Below are 24,780 nucleotides of genomic sequence, written 5' to 3'. Positions count from 1 at the left end.
AGCCATACACTTGCACCTAATAGCCGAAATTTCTAAGCTACCTTAAGGGCGATTCTAGTTGGTCAAGCTTAAGGCGGATCCGGACGTGCTGTGGACTATCTACGGAGGGACGACACTTGGAGTCCTAAAGACTTGTTCTTGTTCGGTTTGGGCGCAGCTAGGGAGGGCACGCAACAAAGTGTATGCATCTAAACTATTCTAAATGATTATGTGTAAATAATATGCTTTCCTGGCTTTATGGTTTTTCCGCATGATTTATGTTTTGTCATATGAATCATAACCTAACAGTGGTATCACGAGCCTCTTATTATTTTCATAATCTAAATTGCATAAACATGGTTAAATTTTACAAATTTGCAAAGAATTAAAATGGGTGATTAATTTTCGTAATTGTTAATTAATTGCAAATTGCGTTTATTTAATTATATGTACGCAGTTTTTCGGCAGTTTCTTCGTTACTCATCCAAATCGAGTGATTTTTGTGTCAATTCCGCATGTAAAAGGCATTCTAAATTTTTGTCAAAAAGAATATTTTTCGGTCGAACCCAGAATTCCCAAATTCGAAGCCTAACTATGACTTTTCGGAGGTTTTAGTTTTTCGAACGCAAAAGTTTGTAAATTTAAGAAGTTAAATTAAATATTTGCGATTCTTGTTAATAAATCTTGAATTTTTGATTCACCTACAGTATATGTTTAACAAGTTTGAATGCCTAACCTTGTTAATTATACAACCTAATTTGTAATTATGATTAATTTGTTGAAATTCGAATAATTTAGAATTAATTTGATTTTCATAATTAATTAATAAATTAATTAGGTATCCATGATTAAAATCCACCATAAAAATTGTTAATTTATGTTAAATTTTTAATTTTTATGACCTAGATTTGAATCCATGTTAATCGGAAATTAATTGATTAATAAATTTTCGATTTTTCGCCCTAAAATTATGAAATTAATATGTTTTTATTAATTTGTCATTAATTTTGAATTAAAAATTTTAAATTTTTATGAAAACGCTCATGAATGTTGCACGCACAAAGCAATGGAAGCTGCGTGTTACCCTTAAGGGGTGTTGTATAGTGCGGGCACGCGACGACGAGCAAGGGAGCTCGTCTCCCGTGCGGTACGAATGCAGCGAGCAACCTAGCGCATGGCGCGCGCACGAGGCAAGGGAGCCTGTGCGTGTGTGCTGTGTGCTATGGCGATGGGCGAAGGGCGAAGGCATGGCACGAGCAGAGGCGCGCGCGCGCGTGGGCGAGAGCTGGTCGCCCAGCAATCGCTGCTACGCGCACCAACACGCGTGGCCTCGAGGGCTTGCTTGCGCGCGAGCGAGCACTCCCATCGTGGCTGCTGCGATGTATGCGGGCGAGCAGGCTGCGTGCAAGCGTGGCTTGGGTTGCTGCGTTTGCGGTTGGCTGCTGCTGCGATGAGCCATGGGCCAGCGATAAGTCGTGCACTCGACGGGGCTTGGGCGCAAGCCCAAGTGCTCGTCATGTTACGATTATCAAGTTTTAAATTTTAATTTGAGATTTTCAGTTCATATAATTTTAATTAATTTTAAAATTAATAATTTAAATTGTTTTCTTGGATTTTAATTTTGAATATTATAATTATTATAAATTTTAATTTATTCTAATTATTTTACTAAAATTAAAAACCTTGAATTAATTTAAATTCGACTGAAAATAAATTAAATAAGTGGATTCAATTATAAATTTATATGAGCTTTAAATTTTAATTAAATTTGTATGTTTCCGGTTAGACTAGAAATACATTTTTATGTTTAAAATTAGTAAAGCATATGAATTTATTGGTTTAAGTGGGAGCAATTTTAGTCATAAACTCTTGATTAGGTCTACAAATCCTTTAAGGTTAAGCAACTTGATTAGAATTAATAAGGACTGAATAATTGGTAGATTATTAGTGCCCTTAATTAATTGCTGCAAATATTTATGTGATGCATAACGTGTTTTACTAACCAGCTATGTGGGCCATTCATGATAATGAATGGGTGAATGGTATATATATTGTATATGTACTGTTTTGCAGGTTATGAAGTGACTAGTATGGCCCAAATAGGATAGAAAATATGGTCTGCGTACCATTAATTTGAATGTAATTGGTCTAAAGTACCAAAATTGTTTTTCAATTCAAATATGGTCTGCGTACCATCAAATAGTTGTAATTAGTTTAATTATAGCTTATCCTATTTGAAGAAAATGGCGCCTCCCACGGAGATTTTCAAGACAGACTTTGAAGTTGAAGCTTCAAGATGAAGTCGGGCCATACTAGATCACATTTATCTTATGCATGTTTTAAGTTATTTATTGCTTTTAAATATGTCTTAAATATGCATGAGATCAAAGCTTGATTATGTTGCATGATTAAGGATTTTAGTTCACTTAAAATCTAACCAACATAGTAAGAGCCTTAAGTTCCAAACTTAAAAATTGAGTTAAAAGGTGCCATGCCAAAATAAAACTTACTTGGATATCCTTTTTTCATCGATCTTAGTAATAGTTTTCCGCCATAGCGAGGTGTTACTTATCGATACTAAAGGGGTAAGGTACACAAATAATTGTGAGTACATGTTAGTTTTGGTGAAACTCAACGATATAAGTAATGAGTCCTTTTATGTCGTGGCAAAATCGATAGGTTTACCTAATAAGTTCTTAGACGTACCTATCAACCAAGAGTAGTTTCTAGACTATTAGCAAAAGGCTTTTGCTTACCTAAAAGATTTTAGAATTGAGTCTAAATACATAATGTGCTTAATTCTTCAATGGCTTTTAGGGTCTTGGAATCATTTTATTCACACCCGCCGGAACACATAACTTGAATAAAATGCTTAATGAACATTGAATTATGCATGTATGCTAGAATTTAAGTTTATTAAGAGAAACTGTTAATGGTTATTTATTTGTTTATTCTTTTTCAATTGTAGTTTTACTATGGCAAACAACAATCAAAACATCATTATGGGTTCTGAGCTTATGGTCAAGCTGAACCTAACAAACTTTCTTAAATGGGAAGCTAAGCTAGTTGAAATAGTCAGACTCAATGGACTTGAGTATGTACTGTTACATCCCATGCGAAGCTACTATGCCAGAGACATGACCCCTGAAAGATTTTCCGCCTGGGATGCGGATCTCAAAAAGGTTATGAGTCTCATGCTGAACAATATCCCTGATGAATGGGCTAGAAGGTTTGTAGCTTATGAACCTTTTACGCTCATCAAGAATCTGAGGGATATCTGTCGTGGAAGCACGGAGGACAGGGATCTGAACGTCCATGAGTTGATTGAATCAATGTCTGGTCTAAAGGTTAGTTCTCCCAACAGGTGTTATAGGATGGAAGTCCAAGAAACACATGTTCAGCTCCTTCGCACTAAACAAAGGGTAGGCGTCCCACTAAGGTTCCATGTGGATCTTATGCTTTCATATTTTGATCGCCTAAGTTTGCTAGGAACACCTATAAGCGAAAGGATGGCAGTCTCTATCTTGCTCAATTCACTGCATAGTGGGTTTGGTCGCTTCAAGCAACTATACCTAAGTGAACCAAGAGAAGAAATAGTTGCAGAATTTGTTCACCTTGCCAGAAAGGCTGAGATAATACTGGACTGTGAAGCCAAAGATTTACTCAAGGCTAAAGGGAGACCGTTCAAGAAAAGTGGAAAGCCCAAGGGCAATGCTAAATCAAAGCAGGACAAGTCCACATCAAGTTGTCTTTATTGTGATGGAATAGGCCATTACAAAAGAGAATGTCCAAAGCTAAAGGAAGATCAGAAGAACGGAACAGTCGTTCCATCTTCAGGTATTTTCGTTATAGACTGTACACTTGTTAATTCAACTTCTTGGGTATTAGATACAGGTTGTGGCTCACACTTATGTTCCAATTCTCAGGGACTAAGAAGAAGTAGAAAGTTAAGCAAGGGTGAAGTCGACCTACGAGTGGGAAATGGAGCAAGGATTGCTGCATTAGCTGTAGGAACTTATTATTTGTCGTTGCCCTCTGGGCTAGTTTTGGAACTAGAAGAGTGTTTCCATGTTCCAAGTCTTACTAAAAACATCATTTCTGTTTCTTGGGATTTTCCTTTTTAATAAAAGACAATAGTTGTTCGTTTTATTTTAAAGAGATGTTTTATGGATCTGCTAGATTAGTCAATGGACTTTATTTATTAGATCACGACAAACAAGTTTATAACATAAATACCAAAAAGGCCAAAAAGGATGATTCAGATCTCACCTATCTGTGGCATTGTCGATTAGGCCATATTAACTTGAAACGCATGGAAAGACTTCAAAAGGAAGGAATTCTAGAACCATTTGACTTAGAGGATTATGGTAAGTGCGAATCATGTTTACTTGGCAAAATGACATAGCAACCTTTCTCTAAAGTCGGAGAAAGAGCAACTGAACTATTGGGTTTAATCCATACAGATGTATGTGGACCAATGAGTACAAATTCTAGAGGTGGTTTCAGCTACTTTATCACTTTCACTGATGACTTTAGTAGATATGGTTATGTCTACCTAATGAAGCATAAGTCTGAATCCTTTGAAAAATTCAAGGAATTTCAGAGTGAAGTAGAGAATAAATTAGGCAAGAAGATTAAAGCACTGCGGTCTGATAGAGGCGGTGAATATCTGAGCTATGAATTTGATGACCATCTGAAAGAATGTGGAATTCTATCAGAATTGACTCCTCCTGGAACACCACAATGGAACGGTGTGTCGGAACGGAGGAACAGAACCTTGCTAGACATGGTTAGGTCAATGATGGGCCAGGCCGAACTTCCAATAGAATTTTGGGGACATGCACTAAATACAGCTACACTCACTATAAATAGAGCTCCGTCTAAAGCTGTTGAAAAGACTCCATATGAGTTATGGTTTGGAAAGCCTCCAAAAATGTCTTTTCTTAAGATTTGGGGATGTGAAGTATACGTCAAACGATTAATTTCAGACAAACTTCATCCAAAATCTGACAAATGTATCCTTGTGGGCTATCCAAAGGAAACAAAGGGGTATTACTTCTACAATACATCTGAGAACAAGGTGTTTGTTGCTCGAGATGGTATCTTTTTGGAAAAGGATCACATTTCCAAAATGACAAGTGGGAGAAAAGTAGACCTCGAAGAAATTCGAATCGAACAACAAACTCTAGAGAATGCTCAAGATGACATTCAAGATGAAACTCAGAGATCTTTAGAAGTATCTGGTGAGAATCATGGTCAATCTAGAGATGTAACCCCGCGTAGATCGCAGAGATATAGATCTCAACCGGAAAGGTACTTAGGTATTTTGACGAACGAGAGCTATGACGTTCTATTACTTGAAAGTGATGAACCTGTGACTTACAAACAAGCTATGACGAGCCCTAGCTCCAAGCAATGGCATGAAGCCATGCAATCTAAATTAGACTCCATGTCTGAAAACCAAGTATGGGATTTGGTCGATTTGCCAGATGGCTACCAAGCCATTGGAAGCAAATGGGTTTTCAAACTGAAAAAGGACAAGGATGGGAAACTTGAAGTTTTCAAAGCTAGATTGGTTGCAAAAGGTTACATGCAAGTCCACGGTGTGGATTACGATGAAACCTTTTCACCAGTTGCAATGCTAAAGTCTATTCGGATAATGTTAGCAATCGCTGCATATTACGATTACGAAATATGGCAGATGGGTGTCAAAACCGCTTTCTTAAACGACGTTTTGACAGAAACTGTGTTTATGACACAACCTGAAGGTTTTGAGGATCCAAAGAATGCTAAAAAGGTATGCAATCTAAAGAAATAAATCTACGGATTGAAGCAGGCATCAAGGAGCTGGAATATACGTTTTGATGAAGCAGTCAGTGACTTTGGTTTCATCAAGAACGCAGACGAATCTTGTGTATACAAGAAGGTCAGTGGGAGCAAAATTGCTTTTCTAGTACTATATGTCGACGACATATTACTCATCGGAAATGACATTCCTATGTTGAACTCTGTCAAGATTTGGCTTGGGAAATGTTTTTCGATGAAGGATCTAGGAGAAGCACAATACATATTGGGCATCAAGATTTACAGAGATAGATCTAAAAAGATGATTGGACTTAGTCAAAGCACTTATATCATTAAGGTGCTTGAAAGGTTCAAGATGGCAGACTCCAAGCAAGGCTACCTACCCATGTCTCATGGAATGACTCTAAGCAAGACTCAGTGCCCAAAAACACTTGATGAGCGTAGACGAATGAATGGGATTCCATATGCATCATTGATTGGTTCAATAATGTATGCTATGATATGTACACGCCCGGATGTTGCGTACGCACTCAGTGCTACGAGCAGATACCAGTCAGACCCAGGAGAGGCACATTGGACTGCTGCCAAGAATATTCTGAAGTACCTGAAAAGGCACAAAGATGACTTCTTGGTCTATGGTGGAGATGATGAATTAATTGTTAAAGGCTATACGGACGCAAGTTTCCAAATCGACAAAGATGATTTCAGATCACAATCTGGGTTTGTCTTCTGCCTCAACAGAGGTGCAGTAAGCTGGAAAAGTGCTAAGCAAAGCACCATTGCGGATTCTACAACTGAAGCAGAGTACATTGCTGCACATGAAGCAACAAAGGAAGCTATATGGCTAAGGAAGTTCATAGGTGAACTTGGTGTAGTCCCCTCCATTAAAGGACCAATAGCCCTGTATTGTGATAATAACGGAGCTATTGCACAGGCAAAAGAGCCTAGACACCACCAAAGAGTCAAGCATGTACTTCGTAGATTTCACCTTCTACGAGAGTTCGTTGAAAGAAAAGAAGTCGAGATAAGAAAGATTGGAACTGATGACAACATATCAAATCCATTTGACCAAACCTCTGCCGCAGGCGAAGCATAACTCGCACACTGCAGCTATGGGAATCAAGCATATTGGAGAATGGCTTTGATGTCCTTATTTAATGTTTTAAAGTTTTAGAGTTTAATTCTTTGTAAAACATTATTGGTTAATCATTCACAATAAATGAATAGAATTCATTTTTCCCTTTAATTTGTGGTTTATTAAATGATGAGTCCCTTCAATTTGACGATATATTCAAGATAGACTGTCAGGACCAGTCCTGTGACTAAGAAATGTCTATCAAGTGAACTTGAATGTCAAAGGTTGAAAATGGTCCCTGGTCGGAGTTTTCTATAAAATTGGACGCATAGAAAACGTTAGACGACTGGAATGCAAGATGACTAGTAGTTCTGTTTCTTGAACTATGTGGACATGGCAATGTCATAATCATTTGCATAGATACTTACTTTGGGAAGACTAGTATCGGACAGACCTATGAAACTTTACTGTAAGAGATGAAAATCTTTCATAAGTAAATTTCATTAAAATTATTAGACACTAAATCCTCAATACCTGAGTGATTTGAGATTACTTATTTGAGAACTGGTTGCTTTGACGTTGACCAACCGTCGCACCGTAAAAGGAGGCTATAAAGGCAACGCTCAGGTAATCACCTATCAAACGAAGTCTAATCTCAAGATCGCAAGATTGGGATTGTCCTCCCATAAATCGGGATGAGATGCTTAAAAGTTGTACAAGGCCACTCGGAGAGCTAGAAACTGTGAAATGCATGGCCGTGCTCGGATGAATCATAGGCTATGATTATCTGTTTTTTTGATCAGTTGAACTCTGAAACCGAGAAACACCTCTGGACATAATAAGGATGACAACTCTTACCTTATGTTCAAGAGCAAGCATCGAGCGACAAAGGAATTAGGTAAATGCACACTTGTCCCTAAGGACAAGTGGGAGACTGAAGGAAATAGTGCCCTTGGTCCAAGTATGCATATAATATTAAGTCTAATAAATGCGGTTCAGTATTAATTAACAAGTTAATAATTCAGTGAGATCAAGTGAGCTGAATGCCTAGCTAGAGGCCGCTTCAGTTCAAGTGGAATTAATGATATTAATCCACAGCTTACTCTTGACTGAACCCGTAGGGTCACACAAATAGTACGTAAACGGATCAAGTATCTAATGGCATTAAATACTCCATCTATGGATATTCGGAATCGAGATCTTGGTTTCAGTGGGAGCTGAGATCGTCACAAGCAAGAAATGAATACTCCGGAAACGATGATATTACCGAAAACGGAAATATGGATCGTATCGGAAATATAAATATTATCCAAGTCGTAAATGTTGCCGGAAACGGAAACATGGTACGTATCGAAAAATATTAATGGAAATGGAAATATTGCCGGAATCGGAAATATTGCCGGAAACGGAAATATTGTCAGAATCGGAAATATTATCGGAATTGGAAAATAATTCCGGAAACGGAAATATTAAATATTTGTTCGAAACGGAAATTAATTCCGGAATCGGAAATATTAAATATTGTTCGTATCGGAAAATCGGGAATTTAAATCGGAAGCGTATCGTACAAATTAGCATCGAATGAGGCCTGCCAGACGAAGGCCCAGCACGAAGCCGGGCCATCGCCCAACAAGCCAGCGCGCCACAACGCACCAGCCAAGGCTGCGTCAGGCACACCGCAAGGCAGGCCCAGCGCGCGCCAAGGCTGCGGCAGCGTGTGGGCCTCGTGGCAATGGGCTGCGAGTGCTCGCGGGCTGCGCGCGCGCGCATGGCGCCCCTCGTGGGCTGCTGTACGTGCGTGTGTGTGTGTTTGTGTGCTATACGAATCCTAAAGCTATCAGGTTTCGATATATGATTAAATTCATAATCCTAAAAGGATAAATTAATTAAATAAGAGTTCTACTAGGATTCTAGTTTAATTAATTCGTATCCTAGTAGGATTCCAGTTCCTTTTCCATACCTCTATAAATAGGTGCCTAGGGTCATAATTTATAGAAACAATTGAAGTATTCTAAAGGTAAGATTTTGAAGAAAAATCAGCCATACACTTGCACCTAATAGCCGAAATTCCTAAGCTACCTTAAGGGCGATTCTAGTTGGTCAAGCTCAAGGCGGATCCGGACGTGCTGTGGACTATCTACGGAGGGACGACACTTGGAGTCCTAAAGACTTGTTCTTGTTCGGTTCGGGCGTAGCTAGGGAGGGCACGCAACAAAGTGTATGCATCTAAACTATTCTAAATGATTATGTGTAAATAATATGCTTTCCTGGCTTTATGGTTTTTCCGCATGATTTATGTTTTGTCATATGAATCATAACCTAACAGGTTCTACGTCATAATTAAATGTGCCCATATATTTTGCAAAAGCATCCATCTGGAATTTATGTTCATAATAGTAAGATAATTATCTTTGATGTTACAAATATACATTTATGAATGATTTATTTCTTACCACAACTTCTCGGTGGCCCTCGTATTTAGCTTTAAATTTTACATTTCTTGGTAGAGGCCTGTTGTCAATTACATCCATAGTTTCAGCGTAATGGTTGATGACTAGGAGATAGAAGTGTTTTGCAGCAAGGACAGGGATGAATATCTGGAAAAGAGGTAATTATTTAAGTAAAAAACAATGAATAATCCTTTCACCTGCTGTGCATCAATCGGGTCCGGGAATTATATACATTAAAATGAACATTAAACTTTGAGGAATGGCTAAGAATTTATATAGGTTTACCTGTTTAAATTGATCAATGTTTTTAAACTTATAGTTATCCAGTTCTTCGTTAATCCTGCGTTGAAAATCTTCAAGCCTTTGTTCGTAGGAGGTTCCTGCTGGACATACTTTGTTTGTGCACATTATATGCTGCATTTAAAGATAATGAACATTCAATTATTAAGATATTTAAAATTAGTTACAATACTAATGAACATTTCAATTTAATCATCTTGTTATCTTAATTATGTTTTAACATTATTTATTTTAATAATGATATTCCATTTCAAAATTTTGAACATTATGTATTGTAATTGTGAACATTCTATTTAAATTTATTAAACATTACTTGTTTTAATATTCAACATTCTGTTTAATAAAATTGATCATAACTTATAATATTTGAAATAATAAAACAATAATGAATATAAGGCCAGGAAGGATTGATCGTTTTATATAAACAAAATGAATTTTTTTAAATAACATCAATTATTATACTTACATATGGAACTGTTGAAAGGAAGAGTTTATCCTTATGGCCCTTTGCATTTAGATACTTTGACCATTAATCAATTACACAGTCAACCACCTCCGCATCTTCAACCAGTGTTTTCATGTCCTCTCTATTGATGTAGTTATATCCATCAAAATAAAGAACCTCACTACAAATAGGAAGTAAATTAGGAGGAAGTATAAGAATTTAAATTTAAACTTATTTTTACGTGAAATTAAAGAAAATACATGTTGTCTTCACCACTTAAGACATAATCTGCTAGGCTTTGATGCATTGTGTCCAGATTTTTGAACAAGTCTCGATACTTGACCAAATATGGAGAAGAAAAGGCAGTCGGTAGTTTGTGAATTCTGTGAGGTCTTTTGTCACCTTTCTCATTTCTGTATTTTCAAAAAATTTAACAAAAAATCAACATAATTATAAAAAAAAACAAATGAATATTAAATACAAACAAACATAAACAAAAATTAAAGAAACGTACATACATATATTACTGAAAAAGATAATACAAAGAGTAAGAACATATAAGCCTAAAAATATGAACATATAAGATCAAAAGTATGAACATATAAGATAAATAAAGAGAATAAAAAATTCAACAAGAAAGAATAAAAAATTTCATAAGAAAGAACAAAGAAGTTAACAGGTTTGAACAAGAAAGAACAAAAAAATTTAAAGTATGAACATATAAAATAAAAGAATGAACAAAAAGTACAAAAAGAAAGAACATAATATTCCAGAAGAATGATCCAAGAATTTAACAAGTTTGAAAAGAAAGAACAAAAAACAGAAAAGTATGAACATATTAAACAAGTTTGAACAAAACGTATAAAAAGAATGAATATTAATGAAAAACAAAAAGATTAAAAAATTCAATCATGACATTTTAAATAACCAAAACATTATTATGTTTTCAAAATATTTTTCATAATATAACCAAAGTTTTATAAATACAAATTCAGTCTAAATACAGTTAAAATTTACCCTTCTCCTTCATCTTTTATCCTCCTTTGTCTTCAAAATTTTCGTCCAATTTCAAATCTGTTTTTGTCCTTGAAATTAATGTTGATATTGAGACTTTATTAAATGGAGTTGTTGGTGAAGAAAGAGAAGATTGTCTAGCACCAACAGATTGTTCATCTTCCTCTGCTTGTTGCACCTGTGACTGTGTAGGAGTATGAGGTTCTGCTGGCTCCTCAACCATTTGCGGTGCAACCTTGTTCTGAACCACAAGTGGTTCAGCATTTTCATTTGTCTCATTTGTTGCAGGCTGCTTCTCAACCCCTTCTGGTGTAACCTTCTTCTCAATCACTTGTGGTGCAAGATCCTCTTTATTTCTCACTTCTGGTGCAGGCTCCTCTTGAATTACACTAGTTGCAGGCATCATTTCTGATACATGCAACTCAGGCTCCACTGTAGCTGCAGCCAAGTTGACATTCTCCTCTGCTTGTACAACAATCTGCTCCATTGTTGTTTTTGGTTCTTCTGAAGCTGGTTCTCTCACTTCTGATTCTGCTTGCGCTATTTTCTTAGCTTTTGCGATTTCATTTTCTTTTTTCTCTTCCTCCCTTCTTTGTTTTAGATTCAGCATAGAAGAAGCCAAAGATTCATCTATTTCTTCCAGAGAAAAATTTGGCGTAGAGGTGGATGTACCAGCTTTCTCGCCTTTCAACTGGTCATCATCTACCATCGGTGATGGTGAAAGTCCCAAGTCAAATGCATTCTTGATATCATACTCATATCTCTGCTTATCCTTTTCTGCTTTCTTCTTCTCCAGATTAATCGCATCCAACAACTCTTTTTCTTTCTCCAATAAAGCCTTAATGAAGTCATCGGACCACTCATCTTGGCTTAATGATGGTTCTTTTGCCATTTTTGACAAGAACGCTTCCACTTTAGACACCAACTCATTTCCTGGGAAGAATTCTTGCGCCTTCTTCAGTGAATCAGAAAGCTTTGACAAATTATCACCAACAGCTTGAATTATACCCACAAACTCATCCATAAACTCCCGTGTTTTAAAACCAATTAAAATATACATTAGGGAACAGTAAACTTTTAGGTGTTTCAGTTTGAACATTTAGAAGTAAAAGTATGAACAACTATATATATATTGAATGACACTTGTGCACATACACAATATATAAGTAAAGAGGTTTGAACACTTATTTTTATCATTTATTGATAGTGTTTGAATAAATAACTAAAGAGGTTTGAACATTTTATTACTTTGTGTATAGAATGCACTAATTCTTCATTATGTTATTATATGTCTAAGGGAGGTATGAACATTATATGCAAAAATAAAGAACATTTAACAAAGGGTTATGAACATTTATTTATATATGTTCTAAAAATATTATTTAACATATTAAAGGAAGGAACATAAAATTATTATTAACACATATTTATATTTTGCAGAAGAATTAACTTTAATCTATTAGAATGTGATGAATTTAGCAATACCTTGCGAGTTTGTTTTTCTTCAATATTGATTTTGGGTAACACCTTCCCCAATCCAAAGCCACTTTCCTCCAATTTATTCCGTTTGTGTCCTATTTCCTTTGTCCAGCAGGACACAAGTGGAATTCGTCTTGGAGGGAAAAAGCTCATTCTTTGAACTCTGTCAAAATAGAAAATCTGACAAACGAAGTATAAGTGTTAGAAAAACCTTAAGATTGATCAAGTACATTAAAATCACAAATTTAGAAGGTGTAAATGATGTTATACCGTCAATAATGGCAATGGTCCTGTGAAAAATGGTGCTTTGGCCTTTTCCTTCAGGGTTTTTTTTTTATACTGTGCAGTAGTTGAGAGCAGTGATAGGTTATGATACATATGACAAAACATAAATCATGCGGAAAAACCATAAAGCCAGGAAAGCATATTATTTTCACATAATCATTTAGCATAGTTTAGATGCATACACTTTGTTGCGTGCCCTCCCTAGATGCGCCCGAACCGAACAAGAACAAGTCTTTAGGACTCCAAGTGCCGTCCCTCCATAGATAGTCCACAGCACGTCCGGATCCGCCTTAAGCTTGACCAACTAGAATCGCCCTTAAGGTAGTATAGATTTTCGGCTGATTAGGGGGCAAGAGAGTGACTGATTTTTCTTCAAAATCTTACCTTTAGAATACTTCAATTGTGTCTATAAATTATGACCCTAGGCACCTATTTATAGAGGTATGGAAAAGGAACTGGAATCCTATTAGGATACGAATTAATTTAATTAGAATCCTGCTAGGACTCTATTAAATAAACTTTATCTAATAGGTTTAGGATTTAATCTTTTATCGAATCCCGATAGCTTTAGGATTCGCACACGAGCATCGCACAAGCAACGTACACCCGCGCAGGCCTTGCGGCCCATGCTGAGCGCACAGCGCCTTGGCCCATGCCCGCTGCCTTTGTCCGCGCGCGCGCCCAAGGCCTTGGCTGGGCCTGTCTTGCGCTGGGCCTGGTCGAGGCTTGGCGTGTGTTGTTGATGCGTGTGGCTTGCTGGGCGACGGCCTGGCTTCGTGCTGGGCCTTCGTCTAGCGAGCCTCGTCCGATGCTAATTCGTACGATACGCTTCCGATTAAATTTCCGATTCCGGAATTCATTTCCGATACGAACAATATTTAATATTTCCGATTCCAGAATTAATTTCCGTTTCGAACAAATATTTAATATTTCCGTTTTCGGAATTATTTTCCGATTCCGATAATATTTCCGATTCTGACAATATTTCCGTTTCCGGCAATATTTCCGATTCCGGAAATATTTCCATTTTCATTAATATTTTCCGATACGTACCATGTTTCCGTTTCCGGCAACATCTACGACTTGGATAATATTTATATTTCCGATACGATCCATATTTCCGTTTCCGGCAATATCATCGTTTCCGGAGTATTCATTTCTTGCTTGTGACGATCTCAGCTCCCACTGAAACCAAGATCCGTCGATTCCGAATATCCATAGATGGAGTATTTAATGCCATTAAATACTTGATCCGTTTACGTACTATTTGTGTGACCCTACGGGTTAAGTCAAGAGTAAGCTGTGGATTAATATCATTAATTCCACTTGAACTGAAGCGGCCTCTAGCTAGGCATTCAGCTAACTTGATCTCACTGAATTATTAACTTGTTAATTAATACTGAACCGCATTTATTAGACTTAACATTGAATGCATACTTAGACCAAGGGCATTATTTCCTTCAAGCAGTGCTTCCCACACATACTTGCACCAATTCAAGTTCCTGATCTGCTCATAATTCATCATTGAGAACAAAAATTTGTAGTATGCTTGGTTTGACAATGTGCTCTTGATCAACGTGTTGACAGTGACCACCAAGAAGCTTGTAATGAAATTTGCATCCGCTCCAGCCTCAATTTGGTCTTCTCGACTGTAGTACTTCAAAATTCTCTGAACTGACGGGACCTTATTCCCAAGAGGATTCCACTTTATATCTATAAAGATCTTTTTCCAACTGTTATAGATAAAGAACAAACAACATAGTAATATGAATCAGGGTTATAGAAAAAGAACAAACAACATAGAAATATGAATAATATAATATAAATTAAGAACAAATAGTATAAAACAAATGAATATCAGGAACACACAAGTTGAATAAATAAAAATCTTTGAAGATAATGGAGAAAAAATTTGAACATTTAACCAAAAACTTTGAATAATTGTAGAGAATTTTGAACATATGACTAAAAACTTTGAACATAAAGGGAAAAAACTTTGAACATTTTGGAGAAAACTTTGAACATATTGGAGAAAAGCTTTGAACATATGGTGAAATTTTTTGAACATAATTGATAAAAACTTTGAACATAGTGAAGAAAAACTTTGAATAATTGTATGAGATAAACACAAAGAACTTTTTCTCATAATAATTGTATGAGAAACTTTCAAATTCTGATAATGTATATTAAGCTATACACAATTGAACAAAAAACTTTAAGAGAAAGAACATTTATAATACATGCATAATGCAGTTGGATTTTTGAAGTCTATAACATATTGAAAATATAAGTATAGACTTAAGATCATTTACCTTGCCATGAATGCAGAAAATTCTTCACTAGCCTTGTTAGACTTTGCCTCAACTATGTCTACTTCACCTCTAGGAAGGCCATAAATATTTTTGACGTCCTCAAATTCTATCAGAATTTTCTCATTCTTTGGTAGATAAAGATATTGACTGTTTTCCTCAAAGTTGTTACACAGCCATGTAACAAATTGTTGGGATGAAGTAGGTAGCTGGAAATCTAGCAATGGTCCTAGACCAATATTTCAAACGGCCTCCTTCTTCTGTTCATTCATCATGGAAATGAAAGTAATGAATTTTCCATGTCCTCCTCTAACTCCAGTTTTTTCTTCCTATCCTTCTTCTACTTTCTACTTGAAAATAGCGATTGTTTTCTTTCCTTTCTTTCTTGCAGGAACTTCTTTGGTAATCATCGCCAAAGGGGAAACCTCCCGTTCCACAATTAAAGCTGATTAACAAAACAAAAAATTAATGCAGGAATAATAAGAATGAAAATAAATTACATACACACATTCAAGTATTTTTATTTTTACCGTTTTCTAAATTCTGAATATCATCATTTTCATTCTCTTCCTTCACTTCATAATCCTCATCGGTTATTTTCCTCTTCCTTTTCTTTTCAGCAGGTAGGTTTGTTTTTGGTGTTGTTCTTTTTGATGCTGGAAAAGGAACACATATAAGTAAGTTTTAACAACAATCCTAGAATTTTGAATTTTATGGAAAAGAAATAAAATTTAGTCTTACCTATTTTTTGTCTTTGTTTTTCGAACATAAGAAACCTATCTTTCACTGGTAATTTTTGCTCTGTTAGAGAAGAACATACAATTAAGAAGCTTTGATAAATATGTAATACAACGTTTAACATTTTAGTACACTAAATATACCTTTATTCATCTTTTTTTTGTTCTTTCACTTCTTCTTCTTCCCATTCCTCGTCTTCTTCCTCTTCTTCCTCTTCTTCCTCATTTTCCTCTTCCTCCTCTTCTTCCTCCTCTTCTTCCTCCTCTTCCTCATCTCCCTCTAATTCCTCTTCTTCTTGTTCCTTTTTTTTTTTCAAACTAGCTTTCATTTTTCTTTTCCCTTGAACAGTGACTTTTGCATGTCCTGTGAATAGAACAAAATAGTAAAAATATTTGAACATATGACCAAAAAACTTTGAATAATTGTAAAGATTTTTCAACATATGTCTAAAAACTTTGAACATATGATAAAAAACTTCGAACATAATGGAGAAAACTTTGAACATAATATAGAAAATTTTTGAACATGATGGAGAAAAACTTTGAACATATAACCAAAAACCTTGAATAACTATATGAGATAAAAACTGAAAGAATTTTTATCAAACAAAAATAACATTTGATGATAACAAAATGAACATTCCTTGAAAAAACTTTGAACAATGTTAAATGTAAAACCTGTTTTCTGTTTATCTCTCACTTCTTCAATATCATTTTTCTTGTTTCTTTTCATTCCAGTCCTAGGAGGAAGAATTCTTCACTTAACAGATGTTTTTTTCTCAACTCCTGTAAAAAAGATTACAATGTATTTGATATATTAACATTTTATCAAATATCTTAGATCATTGTTTAACTTTTTTTTTTTGTATATATGTGTACCTTTTTGCTTTTTTGTTTTTATCATCTCAACATCAACAGGCTCATCCTCATCTTCTTTCTCAGCCCCTTTCCTTTTCCTTGGAGTATTTGTTACTTTTGAAGTAACTTCAGAAACATCTACATTAATAACAAATACTAAGTACAACTTACATAATAAAATATTTGAACATTTATTGAAATAAGATTGAACAATGTAAATAGTTACCTTTGCCTTCAAATTCTTCTTTGCTAACAATTTCAGCGTAAACATTTTCTTGCACTGTCACCATTGATCTTGTATTTCTTTTCGGTTTGTATGAATCTGATATGTTGTGCAACTTCTTTTGTAGTGCTTCATCGATAGTTATATTTTGAAGGGTCTTCTTCTTGCTAGCTGTTGTCTTCCTTCCTCTTTTTGTGCCATTACCACTATTGGTTTGACCTTCACTCTCGGAAGCATTTACATTTTCAACCACTTTGGTAATTGCTTTTGTGGCATCATCATTTTCTTTTTTATTTCTCTCAGCTTCTTTCCTTGTTGCTTCCTCTACCAACTCTTTGTTTTTCTGAGCCATAGTTTGCCTTAATTTAGCTTCATATTCTTTCTTTCTTTTCTCAGCTTTATCTTCTTCTTCCTTTTTCTTGTTAACCTCCATCCTCTTGTTTTCAGCTTCTTTCTGCTCAGCTTCTCTTCGGGCTTCTGCAGCCGCTGCAGATGCTTTTTCCTTAGTTTCTCTTCGGGCTTCTGCATCAGCTGCAGATGCCTTTTCCTTAGTCTCTCTTCGGGCTTCTGCATCAGCTGCAGATGCCTTTTCCTCAGCCTGTCTTCGGGCTTCTGCATCAGCTGCAGATGCCTTTTCCTCATCTGCTCTTTTGGTTTCTACTTCAGCTGCAGATGCTCTTTTCTCAGCTTGTATTTGATTTGCTACGGCAGTTGTAGCTATCCTTTCCTCAGCTTCTTTGGTGGCCTTTGCAGCAGCTGCAGCTACCCTTTCTGCAACCTTTTTTTTGTTGTTCTGCTTGATGCTCTTTGCTAAAAGTTGTTTCACTAAAATGTTGCCCCTAATAAACAAAGAACAAAGAAATTCAATAAATTAAGCAAAAAAAGTATGATCATATATATGAAAATGTATGAACAATATCATTTAAATATAAACTTACAAATAAACAAGAAAGAAAGAGTTGTTCAATAATAAAGAATAACCATAAAAAATAAAGAACAAACAATTCCAAAAGAATGAACAAATATGCAGAAGCTAGAAAATGAATTGTAAACAAGAAAGCAAAATTAATACAAAAACAAATACCAAACTTATTTTTTGTTTCACTTTGTGATTGTGTTGAATATTTTGATAATATGATGTTAATAGACATTTTATTTTATATGATTTTAGTATGATGTTAAAATTTAAAATCACTCAACTGGAATGAACATATAGAAGTAAGACTATGAACATCTACATACGTATTCAAACAAACAAAAAACAAAGGATGTTAAAATTTTCAATAAGAAAGAATAAGAATATGAAACAAAGAATATATAATTCCAAAAGAAAGAACCAAAAATGAATTTATTTTGAATATAGAGGCATATGATTATTTTATTTATTTAAAATTTCAAAAAGTTCAAATAATATAAAAAGAAAGAACCAACATACCAAAGCTTTAAAAATCAATGTAGGTTTAAAATTGTACCTATTTTTTGTAGGACTCTTTCTTTGTACCAAAGATTTTGAAGGACCTTCCTGATCTACTTCACTGTTATTTGAATAATATATTGTTAATATACATGCTATTTTATATAAAATTAAAAACGATTCAACTAAATTGAAAATTCATATTACTTTATACCTTGATGTTTTTTGAACTTCTGGCTAGGATTTTGATGAAGATTTCTCTCCTTCACTGTAATTTGAATAGTAAGGTGTAAACGTACAAGTCATTTTATATAAAATTAATAAAAATCATTCAACAAAGCTAAAATTTGACATTATATTATACCTCAATGGTTTTTGAACTTCTGTCTCAGAAGTTGAAGATGCCTTCCCATCTCCTTCACTGTATTTTTTATTAATATGATGTTAATGGACACATTATATTATATAATATTAAAAATCATTCAAATCAAATAAAAAAATTGATATTATCTTATACCTTAATAGTTTCTGAACCTCTGGCTGGGATTTAGTTGGTCTTCGCTTAATTTTGAGTACTAACCTTTTTGGTTGTTCACTAGATTTTATAAATGTATAACTAATGAGTGTCCAGAGCAAAATACAGTTTGAAGAAATGAATATTTTATGAAAACAAAATGAACATTTAACATAAAAACAGTTATCATGAGTTCGAGTCTTAATATTAAAAAGGACAGAAGAAATGAACAAAAGTTCAAACATTGAAATTATGAATATAGCACTTGAAATAATTGAACATTTCTAAACCAAACTTCGTATATCAGAATAAACAGTTTGAAAGAAACGAACATTTTATAAAAAGGAATTGAATATTATACCAAAACAAATTGAACACTTTTCGCACATGAGTAGAGTTAAAATTTAACGATAGAAAAATTGAATATAAGTACAAAGAACATTTCGATTATGAATATAATATTTGAAATAATTCATAATATATTCCAAAACGAAACTCAGTAACAAAATATATTCCAGATAAAAAATGAACATTTTATAAAAAGAAAATGAATATTTATCAAAACATATTGAACATTTTGCAGACAGACAATTATCATGAGTTCTGGATTTAGTTTTTTGGACATAGGAATGAACAAATGTTCAAATCATTTTGATTATATATATAACATTCGAAATAATTCAGTATTCCTAAAGAAAACTCGGTAGACCAAAAAGGATATCCAGTTTGGAAAATATGAACATTTTTCAAAAAGAAATTGAATATTTTGCAATAATCAATTGAACATTTTGCATAAGATAGTTATCATGAGTTCTCGACTTAATTTATTTTACAGAGGAATGAACCAAGGTTCAAATTATTGGATTATGCATATAATATTGGAAATAATTCAACATTTCTAAACAAAACTCAGTAGACCAAAATGAATATCTAGCTTAAAAAATATGAACATTTTACACATATAAAATGAACATCTAACATAAGGATAGAAAAACTCAACAAAAGTTCATCACATTTATATTATTATAATAATATTTGAAATAATTGACATTCCCAATCCAAATTTTAATCATCAATAATATTATTCTTAAATCTTTATGCATATGAACAATTTATCATTATTTTGTATTTTTGTATTGTATCAAATGTCTAAAACGGCACATTCGTAAATTAAATAGAAATAATAGATATTCAAAAACATAAAAATTACTTACTGGACTGTGTCTATTTGCTTTTCAGTTTCAATTTCATTCTCAATTTTGTATTTTCCAGTTCTGTGACCAAAAAACCAATAGTTAGGGTTTGGTAAAATCATTACGCAACGAAAATGAACATCAAATTAAAAATGATTGAACATTAACATAAAATTGATTGAACATATGTAAATTAAAATGAATTTTATCTACGAAAACTTAAAATAACTTACTCCGTCATGTCTGATTGCTTTTCAGTGCCGATTTTTGGCTGTTTACTAGATCTTCCAGTATTATAGCAAAAAAAATTAAAAGTAAGGGTTTGTTTAACATCATAAACCAAAAAAATTGAACATTATAATGAAATTATTTGAATATTATAATGAAAAATACTGAAAAATAACTAAATTAAACAGATATTTAAGTAATAAAACAGTTGAATGTACGAAATCGGAAATTAAATTACATACGTTTCTTTTTTTTCTTTCGGCATCTTCGTATTCCTGAAATAGAACGAAAATAAGCAAAATTAGGTTTCATATTTAGTTCGAAAATAAAATCGAAACATCAGAATCAATTGTAATTACTTACTTTTTGCTTTTCGTTGGATTTTGTAGCTTGTTCATGTCAATTTCATCTCGAACATCCATTTTTCTCCTCTTTTTTCACCAAAAAGTAGCACAGATTTCTTCTCTTGATATTTTCTGCAAATTTAGCTTTTATAATGAAGATTAGTAGCGGTTTGAAGAGAGAGAAAGTAAATTGAGGTGGTTGCAGGAAGTTTAACGGCGGTTTTAGGAGAGAGAAAACAATCGAGGTAGATGAGTGGGCGGAGGAGAGAGAGAAAATTTTGCGTGCTGAGAATTTGAACTGTTTTCGAAATGATTTTTTTTTTTTGTATTTATAGGAGATTCCTACGCGAAATAAATTCCCTCACGTGCCATTTTTTTAAAAAAATTTATCTACCCCGCGCGTGGTTTCACGCGCTGATCAATGGCAGAGGGCACAGCCAACTTGGCTGTACCTGGGTATTTTACCCAAAACGACGCAGCGTCGTTTTGGGAAGGGGGTACAACCATCTTGGCTGTACATGGGTATAGCAATTAGGGGTATCTTGTGGACTAAGTAGAATAGCAACAAGTGGGGCTCTAAGATCTTCGAAGCTTGCATACGAACGGGAGAACACGCTACAAAGGTGATTATTCTTTCGTCTTAATCTGATCTATACTATTGATATGCATGTGATCCTGTGATAGATGTTAGGAAATTGTTTCCTAAAATTCCGCTTTATGCTTCTATATAATCCTACAGTGGTATCAGTTTTAGCCTCTTGCATAATATTTTATGATCATGATTGTATGCAACATTATTATTTTGATTCAATTAAGGGAAGATTTATTTATGGCTCGAATTTTCAAAATTAATATGTGATATTAATTGATTGAAATTAATAAATCGTGATTTATTTAATTTATGCTCAAAATAAATTTATAAAATTCAGAAATTTTTAAAATAGGGCCGAAATTAACTGCTAATTTCACACAAAAAATTTCGGATTTTTTAAAATTAAATTCGTTAGATTTAAATTATTTATTGGTTAATAAGATTAAACATGGAAATAATTTGTTAACAATTAAAGATTTGATTTTTAATTTGTTAAATAAATCTACTGATCATGACCCAATTTTTATACAATAGATGAAACCTTTTGGTAATTTTTTGACTATTTTTCGGAATTTTTGTATATTAATTATTGAATTTAGTTAATTTTTAAGTTTAATTCGATTAATCATAAAATTTGAAGATAAAAATTAAAATTTTTGATTTTATTTGTTAAGAAAATCCAATAGAACGGCCTAATAATTTAATTCAAAATTTTCGGATTATAATTATTATTTTTCTGAATTATTTGAATAAAATGAGATATTTATGCCCTAAATTTTGAATTCTTGTTAGATTTAATTTGAATAAAGATTCTAATTGAAATCTAACTTTTAACAAACCTAAAATTCAGTTTTAATTTTGTTAATTTATTCAAATTTTCTGCCATAATTTTTGGATTATCACACCTAATTAATTTTCTTAATCTTTAAACAAAATTGGATAAAGATTAATTAAATTTGGGTAATTGTTGCACAAATTTAATTAAAGAATTACCCACCTGCGACGGTGGAGCCACGGTGGAGGGTGAATTAGGGTCGTGTTCCGGCAGTAACTAGGACGACAGTCGGGGGTTTTCGCGGCGGTCTTGGCAGGAAGTTTCGCGGCGGTCCATGCTGCTCTGTTATTACTGTGCTGGCCACACTGCCGGTCTTGCTGCCGGAAGTTTCTGGTGGTCGGGTCGGCCGACGTGGCTGATTTATGTCCGTTGAAGCTGGCCGACGGTCTTGGTAGGTGCTTGCCGGCGTCAAGGTGTTGTCCGTCGTAGGTTTTGAGCAGTTTATAATCGTTATGAAACTGCGTTAAAAATTTTGGTTTCTGTCGAGGGTTTTGGACTTTTGGGTGGTACAACGCAGCTGTGCTGCTGCTGCGGTTATCATTAAAAAAAAAACGAAATTATTAATTAAAATAAGAGATCCTTGCCAGTTTTGGAAATACTCAAATTAAAATTCCAAAAGGGCCACATTTGACTAATTTGATTTTTTTTTTTTGGGAAATTCTTTTTTTTTTTAATTGAGCATAAATCCATAAGTTTTCAATAAATGCAAATTCTTGATTAATGAGATTATTCTAGCCATATTTAAATAGTAATTGAATAAAAATATTAAAGTTCCTAAGTAATATTAAACTTAAATTGTTTAAGTTTTTATAATTATTTTGGAAATGTCATTTGCTTATCAATAGTTAATAAGTGAATAATTATGTTGTCTCATATATTTTGATATTATATGCGTGTATGGAATATATATGATATTTTGTTACAGGCAAGTGACTAGTATGGCCCAAAATAGGATAGAAAATACGATCTGCGTATCGTTTTGTATTCTTGTAAATTTTGAAATACGATCTGCGCATCGTTCTGTAATGTTGTAATTTAATTTTAAAACTTTAAATTAGAAAGTTCCTATTATGAGCTCGATGGAGTAAGAAGGTCCAATCAGAAATTCAAGGATGGAGATCCAAGAAAGATGAACAGGAACCCAAGAAGATTTGAGCTTATTTTTAGGGGCCATACTAGGATCACATTTAATTTTATGCATTTTATATTGCCTTAAAATGGTTATTAAGTTTATGTATGTGGTTAGTTAAAGCAATGTGTTAACTTTTAATTAACCAACATAGTAAACTTAGGTCCCAAATAATATTGAGTTTATGTGCTTTTCCATACAACGCCTATAAAGCCTTAGATCATAAGTAATAGGTTCTGCCAAAGCAGGGTGTTGCTTATAATTCCGGGGATAGTAGCGTAGGTTTTTGAAACTTACATGTTAATGTTTGGTTTAACTCAACAAAACTATCAAAAGACAAAGTTTTGGGTTTTGAAGCTAAGAGATAGGAAAATACAAAGAGTTGTTAATCTGTCTACCAAGAGTTATAATTAGTTATAATTAGTAAAATGTTTATTTACCTCAACTACTATAAATTAAAGTAGTAGGGCCAAAGTCCGTTTGATTGTAGTGGGAGGGGATCTTGGTTAATTCTTTATTCAATGGGGACTTCTAATTTTGAATAAAGGTACGTAGTAGTTAATTAAATCTGTTTAATTGCTACTTTTGATAAACATTATATTGAATCTTGCGCTTTTATTGTAGTTATCATGTCTGGTGCAAACAACAACTCTACTTTTAACTTGCGTCCTCTAATTCAAAAAGACAAACTGAATGCTACCAACTTCCTACAATGGCAAATGGCTGTGAGAATTGTTCTCAGAGCGGAAGGAAAAGAAAGTGTTCTTGACAATCCTCTCCCTGAACCCCTGCCAGAAAATGGTACTGCAGCTCAAAAGCGAGCTAGACAAACTCTAGAGGATAACTCCCTGCAAGTAACATGCTTGATGCTTGCTTGAATGGAACCAGAGTATCAAAAACGTTTTGATGGGCTGGATGCCTACAGCATAATCCAACAACTGAAAACTTTGTTTCGGAAAAATCCTAGATTGGAGAGATTTGAAGCAAATTGCGAACTTCTGGATTCTAAGTTGGAAGAGGGGAAGCCCGTTGGTCCGCATGTATTCGATTTGATTGGACATTTTCAGACCATGGAGAAATTGGGCTTTCCTTATCCTAAGGACCTGGCAACTGACATAGTCATCAGATCCTTGCCTGAAGATTTTCATAACTTTAAGTTGAACTTCTACATGCAAGGAGGGGAGGCTACCCTGCAAGAGTTGCATGGCTCGCTGATTCAGGCTGAGAGAAACTTACCAAGTAAACCTAAACATAAGGATGTTCTAATGGTTAGTAAAGGTAAGCAGTTCAAGAAGAAGGGGGCTCCCATGAAGAAGAACAAAGGCAAGGTGGTTGCCAATGAGAACTGTTCAACCAAGCCAAAGGCCACTCCTAAGGCTAAGGTAGCTGCTCAACATGAGTGCTACCACTGCCACAGGATTGGTCATTGGAAGAGGAACTGCCCCAAGTATCTGGAGGATAAGAAGGCTGGTGCTTCAACTTCAAGAATCTATGTCATAGAAGTTAATTTAGCTACAACTGCTTCTTGGGTATTTGATACCGCTTGTGGATCTCACATTATTGGTAATATGC

The 24,780-nt window shown here is 34.2% G+C and overlaps 2 protein-coding genes across 2 annotated transcripts; both read right to left on the bottom strand.

The window, feature by feature from the left end:
* Positions 1-11,087: 11,087 nt before the first annotated feature.
* On the bottom strand, positions 11,088-12,092 carry LOC110803954 (uncharacterized). Its single transcript, XM_022009506.2, has one exon. The coding sequence runs from the start codon at positions 12,090-12,092 to the stop codon at positions 11,088-11,090; it is 1,005 nt and encodes a 334-aa protein (XP_021865198.2).
* Positions 12,093-16,635: 4,543 nt separating this feature from the next.
* Positions 16,636-20,730, bottom strand: LOC130463356 (uncharacterized). Its single transcript, XM_056832463.1, has 8 exons — positions 20,672-20,730; positions 20,102-20,161; positions 18,891-18,989; positions 18,738-18,794; positions 17,387-17,798; positions 16,963-17,302; positions 16,758-16,874; positions 16,636-16,664 (listed from the first exon to the last, which is right to left on the bottom strand). Exons 1-8 carry the CDS (start codon positions 20,728-20,730, stop codon positions 16,636-16,638), a joined length of 1,173 nt encoding a protein of 390 aa, XP_056688441.1.
* Between the last annotated feature and the right edge of the window lie 4,050 nt (positions 20,731-24,780).

This window comes from Spinacia oleracea, chromosome 6 (assembly GCF_020520425.1).
Source record: "Spinacia oleracea cultivar Varoflay chromosome 6, BTI_SOV_V1, whole genome shotgun sequence".
Classification (NCBI taxonomy): domain Eukaryota; kingdom Viridiplantae; phylum Streptophyta; class Magnoliopsida; order Caryophyllales; family Amaranthaceae; genus Spinacia; species Spinacia oleracea.
This window is presented reverse-complemented; position numbering and strand designations above follow the sequence as displayed.

Bases quoted from the DNA above. Each gene is read 5' to 3' on its own strand.
- LOC110803954 (XM_022009506.2), bottom strand. From the start codon at position 12,092: ATGGATGAGTTTGTGGGTATAATTCAAGCTGTTGGTGATAATTTGTCA.
- LOC130463356 (XM_056832463.1), bottom strand. From the start codon at position 20,730: ATGGATGTTCGAGATGAAATTGACATGAACAAGCTACAAAATCCAACG. The intron at 20,162-20,671 runs GTAAGTAATTAC...TTTTGGTCACAG, and splicing joins AATCCAACGAAAAGCAAAAA to AACTGGAAAATACAAAATTG. The intron at 18,990-20,101 runs GTAAGTAATTTT...GACACTCATTAG, and splicing joins AAGCAAATAGACACAGTCCA to TTATACATTTATAAAATCTA.